The 8,539-nt window shown below is 35.4% G+C and overlaps 1 protein-coding gene across 4 annotated transcripts in view; it reads left to right on the forward strand.

Annotated features, from left to right (window-relative positions):
• ZNF782 (zinc finger protein 782) overlaps positions 1–8,539 on the forward strand; it is a 59,949-nt gene that overhangs the window by 5,079 nt on the left and 46,331 nt on the right. For all 4 annotated transcript variants that reach the window (XR_003005477.1, XM_024761415.1, XM_024761414.1 and 1 more), the window contains exon 4: positions 3,500–3,626. Coding sequence is in view for 3 of the 4 variants with exons in the window: in XM_024761415.1 (XP_024617183.1) it covers positions 3,500–3,626 (127 nt within the window). In the remaining variant the exon portion in view is untranslated. The remainder of the gene's footprint in view (positions 1–3,499; positions 3,627–8,539) is intronic.

The raw sequence follows: 8,539 nt of genomic DNA on the forward strand, positions 1-8,539 counted from the left end.
TGAGTATAGCTCCCTGTGCTATACAGTAGGTCCTTGTTGGTTATCTGTTTTATATATTGTGGTATGTATACGTTAATCCCAAATTCCTAATTTATCCCTCCCCCCCTTTGCCATTTGATAACCATAAGTTGTTTTTTACGTCTTTGAGTTTATATCTCTTCTGTAAGTAAGTTCATTTGTATCATCTTTTTAGATTACACATATAAGTGATATTATATAATATTTGTCTTTCTTCTTCTTATGATTATCCCTAGGTCCATCCATGTCACTGCAAATGGCATGATTTCATTCTTTTTTGTGGCTGAGTAATATTCCATTGCATATATATAGATATATGTAGATATATACACACCACATCTTTGTCCATTCATTGGTTGATGGAAATTTAGGTTGCTTCCATGTCTTGGCTATTGTAAAATGCTGCAATGAACATTGGGGTGCATGTATCTTTTCGAAGTATGGTTTTCTCCAGATATATGCCCAGGATTGGGATTGCAAGATCATATGGTAGCTCTATTTTTAGTTTTTTAAGGAACCTCCATACTGTTCTCCATAGTGGCTGCACCAATTTACATTCCCACCAACAGTGTAGAAGGGTTCCCTTTTCTCCACACCCTCTCCAGCATTTGTGATTTGTAGATATTTTGATGATAGCTATTCTGACTGGTGTGAGGTGATACCTCATTGTAGTTTTGATTTGCATTTCTATAATAATTAGTGATATTGAGCACCTTTTCATATGCCTGTTAGCCATCTGTATGTCTTCTTTGGAGAAATGTCTGTTTAGGTCTTCTGCCCATTTTTTGATTAGATTGTTTGGTTTGAGCTGTTTATATATTTTGGAAATTAATCCCTTGTCAGTAGCATCATTTGCAAATATTTTCTCCCAGTCTGTAGGTTGTCTTTTCATTTTGTTCATGGTTTCCTATGCTGTGCAAAAGCTCTTAAGTTTAGTTAGGTCCCATTTATTTATTTTTGTTTTTATTTCCATTACTGTAGGAGACAGATCCAGAAAAATATTGCTGTGATTTATGTCAAAGAGTGTTCTGCCTGTGTTTTCCTCTAGGAGTTTTATAGTATTTGGTCTTACATTTAGATCTTAAATCATTTTATTTTTGTGTATGGTGTTAGAGAATGTTCTAATTTCATTATTTTACATGTAGCTGTCGAATTTTCCCAGCACCACTTGTTAAAGAGACTGTCTTTTCTCCCTTGTATATTCTTGCCTCCTTTGTCATAGATTAGTTGACCATAGGTGTGTGGGTTTATTTCTGGGCTTTCTATCCTGTTCCATTGATCTGTATGTCTGTTTTTGTGCCAGTATCATAGTGTTTTGACGACTGTAGTTTTGTAGTATAGTTTGAAGTCAGAGAGCATGATACCTTCAGCTCAGTTCTTCTTTCTCACAATTGCTTTGCCTATTCAGGGTCTTTCGAAGGCATTTGATTTTTATGTTGTCAAGTTTAGCAGTTTTTTCTTTTATGCTTCCTGGATTTTTAGTCATAGTTGGGCATTTCCCACTCTGACCTTATAAAAGAATTGCTCTGTATAGTCTTTTAGAGTATGATTTTATTTTTTACAGTTAAATCTCGAATACATTTTAATTTTATCCTGCTCTGTGGTGTGAGATATAGATCAGTCTTTTCCCAGATGGCCATCTAGTTATTCCGATGACATTTGTATCTAGCCATTTCTCACTCATTTAAATGATGTCACCTGTATTCAAATAGGAAATTGACTCTGTTTATCATTTCTCCTACTACACAGTTTCTTCAGTTTAAGCTTGGACATCTTTCTGGGCTTTCACCAGTGCCCTGTTCCTTTTACCCACTTCTACATTTATATTAGATTGTGGGCAATATTGTTCTTTTTTTTTATCAATACTACCTTACCCTCAATCTTCCAGAATTTGTTCAAAATTCAGGCCTTGTGCTGGGACGTTTCTCTGAATTCCTCTTTTGTCATACTTTTATAGCTATAAAAGCTTTTTATTTTACCTGAATGTGTTTTTGGAGGCAGGGGATGTAAATGTGTGTGTTCAGTTTATTCCCTTGAACTAGAGAAATAATTTTTGCTTGTAATTCTCTCGTCTCTTAATTTCTGGTACTCTAATCTTTCTGTTTTCTCTTTCTACCACTTAGAAATTCTTTCTCAGCCTTCCTGGCCTATCTTTCTACCTGCCTTTTAAATTTTGCTATTCCCTTGAATTTTCTACTTGCTCCTTTTCTTTCCTAAAGTTTCTGTGTCCTTTCTGAACCAGCCCTTTTTCCTTGATGACTTAAGTTACCATCTTAATGACTGTCTCCTAGATCCTTATTTTCATTTTAGATTTCCCTTCTCCGTTCCAGAATCTTGCAGCCAACGATGAAATAAATAATTCCATATGTTCCACGGGTGTTTTGAGTGCAGTTGAACAACATCTGCTCCCTGTGACCCAGCCTCTGATTCTTACTTATTCTTCCAGTCTCTGTATGACATCAGCATCTACCCACTTGCTTGTGCAGCATCTCTGTGTATTAATTTCCCATTCTTTATCGCTGTTGCTTTGCCTTAGTATAGGTCATCTCTTAAACTGGGTATTTTGTTTTGTCGCTGAAGATATTGTCCACTATTCATATAGAACAATGGTTCCTAACTAGGGGTGATTTTGCTTCCCAGGAGACATTTGGAAGTATTTGGAGATATTTTTGATTGTCATGATTGGGAATGCTATTGATATCTAATCAGTAGAAAACATGGATACTGGTAAATATCCTAAAATACACAGGGCAGTCTTCCACAAAAATAGCATTATCTGGTCCAGAGTGTCAGTAGTGCCAAATTGAAGATACCCTGCTATAGAGCAAAGGCAGAGTTAGTCATCTTTTATAGCATTTTGTTTTAAACTCTAAACAGTAAAAATATATCTGGAGAAAACCATGGTTCGAAAGTATACATGCACCCCAGTGTTCATTGCAGCACTGTTTACAATAGCCAAGGCAAGGAAGCAACCTAAATGTCCATCAACAAATGAACTGATAAAGAAGATGTGGTATATATATATATATATATATATATATATATATGTATGTATGTATATACACACACACAATGCAATACTATTCAGCCATTAAAAAGAATGAAATAATGCCATTTGCAGCAACATGGATGGAAAGGTGGGGGGGGAGGGATAAATTGGGAGTTTAGGATTGACATATACACACTAGTATATTTAAAATAGATAACCAACAAGAACCTACTGTGTAGCACAGGGAACTCTGCTCAATATTCTGTAATAACATAAATGGGAAAGGAATTTGAAAAAGAATAGATATATGTATATGCATAACTGAATCACTTTGCTGTACACCTGAAACTAATACAGCATTGTAAATCAACTATAGTCCACTAAAAAATAAAAATTAAATAAACAGTAAACATAGTAGGAGTTAGTTTTCAAAAGTATTTTCCATGTCCCAATTCTGAACCCTCAGATTGATTAGAAATATGTTGTTAACAGGCATCAGTGTCATTCAAGGACGTGACTGTGGAGTTCACCCAGGAGGAGTGGTGGCAGATGGACTCTGCTCAGAGGACCCTGTACAGAGATGTGATGTTGGAGAACTACAGCCACCTCGTCTCAGTGGGTGAGCAGACCTTACCATGTGACTTCCTCAGGAATGCAAATTCAGTTTTTTCTCTTTTTAAATGTTAATCACTTTTGTTGACGAATATTAAATGGAAAATTTAGCACTTTTCAATGTACAAGTCAATAGGTTTTAAAAGATTATACAGTAGATTACCATCATCAAAATCATGATTTGGAATATTTTCATCATGCCCCCAAAATTCCTTGTACCCCTTTGCAGTGAGTCCCCTCCTTTCATTCCTACTTCTCAGACCCCAAGCAATCACTGATCTGTTTTCTATTTCAATAGCTTTTCCTTTTTTTGAATTTTATATAAATGAATTCGTAAAGTATATACTGTGTTTTGTCTGGCTTCTTTCATTTAGCATGATGCTTTTGAGACTCGTGTGTGTGTGTGTGTGTGTGTGTGTGTGTGTGTGTATCACAGGTTTATTCTTTTTATCCTTAGTAGAATTCCTTTGTGTGCATATACTGCAGTTTGTTATCCTTTCAGTTCATAGACACATGGGTGTTTTTCCAGTTTGGGGCTGTTATGAAAAAGCTTCTATGAACATTCACATATAAGTCTTTGTGTCAATATCTTTTCATTTCTTGTGTAAATACCTACGAGTGGGCTTACTGGGTCTTCTGTAAGTTTATATGTAACTTATTCAGAAAGTGCCAAATGTTCCCAAGTTGGGTCTACTGTTTTTCATGCCTATAAGCAATGTCTGAGAGTTATCATTGCTCTTTGATTACCAACATTTCTAGTTGCATCTTATTGGATTTTAATTTGCATTTCTCTGGTAATTAACAATGTTGAACTTCTTTTCATGTGCTTTCTAACCATTCATAATCTCCTTTAATGAAGTGTCTCATGAAATCTTTTGCCCATTTTTTGTATAGTTTTTTGGTTTGTGTCTTATTGTTGAGTTGAAGGAGTTTAGATCTTTATCAGATATATGTTTTGCAAATGTTGTATTTTCTAGCTCTGGCTTGCCTTTTTTTTTTTTTTAACATCTTTATTGGGGTATAATTGCTTTACAATGGTGTGTTAGTTTCTGCTTTATAACAAAGTGAATCAGTTATACATATACATATGTTCCCATATCTCTTCCCTCTTGCGTCTCCCTCCCTCCCACCCTCCCTATCCCACCCCTCTAGGTGGTCACAAAGCACCGAGCTGATCTCCCTGTGCTATGCGGCTGCTTCCCACTTGCTATCTACCTTACGTTTGGTAGTGTATATATGTCCATGCCTCTCTCTCGCTTTGTCACAGCTTACCCTTCCCCCTCCCCATATCCTCAAGTCCATTCTCTAGTAGGTCTGTGTCTTTATTCCTGTCTTACCCCTAGGTTCTTCATGACAATTTTTTTTTCTTAAATTCCATATATATGTGTTAGCATACAGTATTTGTCTTTCTCTTTCTGACTTACTTCACTCTGTATGACAGACTCTAGGTCTATCCACCTCATTACAAATAGTTCAATTTTGTTTCTTTTTATGGCTGAGTAATATTCCATTGTATATATGTGCCACATCTTCTTTATCCATTCATCCGATGATGGGCACTTAGGTTGTTTCCATCTCCGGGCTATTGTTAATAGAGCTGAAATGAACATTTTGGTACATGACTCTTTTTGAATTATGGTTTTCTCAGGGTATATGCCCAGTAGTGGGATTGCTGGGTCATATGGTAGTTCTATTTGTAGTTTTTTAAGGAACCTCCATACTGTTCTCTATAGTGGCTGTATCAATTTACATTCCCACCAGCAGTGCAAGAGTGTCCCCTTTTCTCCACACCCTCTCCAGCATTTATTTCTAGATTTTTTGATGATGGCCATTCTGACTGGTGTGAGATGATATCTCATTGTAGCTTTGATTTGCATTTCTCTAATGAGTAGTGATGTTGAGCATTCTTTCTTGTGTTTGTTGGCAGTCTGTATATCTTCTTTGGAGAAATGTCTATTTAGGTCTTCTGCCCATTTTTGGATTAGGTTGTTTGGGTTTTTTTTATTGAATTGTATGAGCTGTATGTATATTTTGGAAATCAATCCCTTGTCAGTAGCATCATTTGCAAATATTTTCTCCCAGTCTGTAGGTTGCCTTTTCATTTTGTTCATGGTTTCCTATGCTGTGCAAAAGCTCTTAAGTTTAGTTAGGTCCCACTTGTTTATTTTTGTTTTTATTTCCATTACTGTAGGAGACAGATCCAGAAAAATATTGCTGTGGTTTATGTCAAAGAGTGTTCTGCCTGTGTTTTCCTCTAGTATTTTTATAGTATCTTGTCTTATATTTGGATCTTTAATTCATTTTGTTTTTGTATATGGTGTTAGAGAATGTTCTAATTTCATTATTTTACATGTAGCTGTCCAGTTTTCCCAGCACCACTTGTTAAAGGGACTGTCTCCATTGTATATTCTTGCCTCCTTTGTCATAGATTAGTTGACCATAAGTGTGTGGGTTTATTTCTGGGCTTTCTATCCTGTTCCATTAATCTGTATGTCTGTTTTGGGCCAGTACCATACTGTTTTGATGACTGTAGCTTTGTAGTATAGTCTAAAGTCAGGGAGCCTGATTTCCTCAGCTCTGTTTTTCTTTCTCAAGATTGCTTTCTCAAGATTCGGGGTCTTTTGTGTTTCCATACAAATTAAAATGTTTTTTTGTTCTAGTTCTGTGGAAAATGCATTGAGTAGTATCATCATTTTGAAAATATTAATTCTTCCAGTCCAAGAACATGGTATATCTTTCCATCTGTTTATGTCATCTTCAGTTTCTTTCCTCAGCATCTTAGAGTTATCAGAGTACATGTCTTTTGCCTCCTGAGGTAGGTTTATTCCTAGGTACTTTATTCATTTTGATGCAATGATAAATGGAATAGTTTCCTTAATTTCTTCTGATCTTTCCTTGTTAGTGTATGGAAAGGCAATGGGTTTCTGTGTATTAATTTTGTATCCTGCAACTATACTGAATTCATTGATGAGCTCTAGTAATTTTCTGGTAGCATCTTTAGGATTTTCTATGGATAGTATCATGTCATCTGGAAACAGTGACAATTTTACTTCTTCTTATCTGATTTGGATTCCTTTTATTTCATTTTCTTCTCTGATTGCTGTGGCTAGGACTTCCAAAACTATGTTGAATAAAAGTGGTGAGAGTGGACATCCTTGTCTTGTTGCTGACCTTAGAGGAAATGCTTTCAGATTTTCACCATTGAGTATGACATTAGCTCTGGGCTTGTCATATATGGCCTTTATTATGTTGAGGTAGGTTCCCTCTATGCCTACTTTCTGGAGAGTTTTTATCATAAATGGATGTTGAATTTTATCAGAAGCTCTTTATGCATCTATCGTGATGACCATATGTTTTTTATTCTTCAGTTTGTTGATGTGGTGTATCACACTGATTGACTTGTGGATATTGAAAGTCCTTGCATCCCTGGGATAAAGCCCACTTGATCATTATGTATGATTCTTTTAATGTATTGTTGGATTTGGTTTGCTAGACTATGTTGAGAATTTTTGCATCTATGTTGATCAATGATATTGGCTTGTAATTTTCTTTTGTTGAGGTGCCTTTGTTTGGTGTTTGGTATCAGTGTGGTGGTGGCCTCATAGAATGAGTTCGGAAATGTTCCTCCCTCTGCAATTCTTTGGAATAGTTTCAGAAAGATAGGTGTTAACTCTTCTCTAAATGTTTGATAGAATTCACCTGTGAAGCCATCTGGTCCTGGACTTTTTAAATCCAGATTCAATTTCAGTAGTTGTTTGTTCATATTTTGGTCTGTTCATATTTTCTATTCCCCCTGGTTCAGTCTTGGGAGATTGTACTCTTTAAAGAATTTATCCATTTCTTCTAGGTTGTCCATTTTATTGGTATATTTTATTGTCCATGTTGTTGGCCTGTAGTAGACTCTTATGGTCCTTTGTATTTCTGTGGTGTCAGTTGTAAATTCTCCTTTTTCATTTCTAATTTTATTGATTTTGGCCCTCCTCTTTTTTCTTGATAAGTCTGGGTGAAGGTTTTTCAATTTTGTTTATCTTTCCAAAGAACCAGCTTTTAGTTTCATTCATCTTTTCTATTGTTTTCTTAGTTTCTCTTTCATTTATTTCTGCTCTGATCTTTATGATTTCTTTCCTTCTAGTAACTTTGGGTTTTGTTTGTTCTTCTTTTTCCAGTTGTTTTAGATATAAGGTTAGGCTGTTTATTTGAGATTTTTCTTCTTTCCTGAGGTAAGCTTGTATTGCTATAAACTTCCTCTTGGAACTGCTTTTGCTACATGCCATGGGTTTTGGATTGTCATGTTTGCATTTTCATTTGTCTCTGGGTATTTTTCGATTTCCTCTTTGATTTCTTTGGTGATCCGTTGGTTGTTTAGTAGCATATTATTTAACCTCCATGTTTTTGTGTTTTTTGCAGTTTTTTTTCTTGTGGTTGATTTCAAATCTCATAGCATTGTGGTCAGAAAAAATGCTTGATGTGTTTTCAGTTTTCTTAACTTTACTGAGGCTTGCTTTGTGGCCCAACATGTGATCTATCCTGGAGAATGTTCCATGTGCACTTAAAAAAAATATGTATTTTTCTACTTTCTTATGGAATACTCTAAAAATATCAATTAAGTCCATCAGGTCTAATGTGTCATTTAAGGCCTGTGTTTGCTTATTGATTTTTTGTCTGGATGATCTGTCCATTGATGTAAGTGGGGTGTTAAAGTCCCCCACTATTATTGTGTTACAGTCGATTTCTCCTTTTATGGCTGTTAATGTTTGCATTATATATTGAGGTTCTTCTGTGTTGGGTGCATGTATATTTACACTTGTTATATCTTCTTGGATTGATCCCTTGATCATTATGTGGTGTCCTTCTTTGTCTCCTGTAACAGTCTTTATTTAATTTAATTTTTTTTTTTTTTTTGGGAATTTGGGGGTTTTA

Source organism: Neophocaena asiaeorientalis, unplaced genomic scaffold, assembly GCF_003031525.2.
Source record: "Neophocaena asiaeorientalis asiaeorientalis breed wild unplaced genomic scaffold, Neophocaena_asiaeorientalis_V1.1 scaffold247, whole genome shotgun sequence".
In the NCBI taxonomy this organism is placed as follows: domain Eukaryota; kingdom Metazoa; phylum Chordata; class Mammalia; order Artiodactyla; family Phocoenidae; genus Neophocaena; species Neophocaena asiaeorientalis.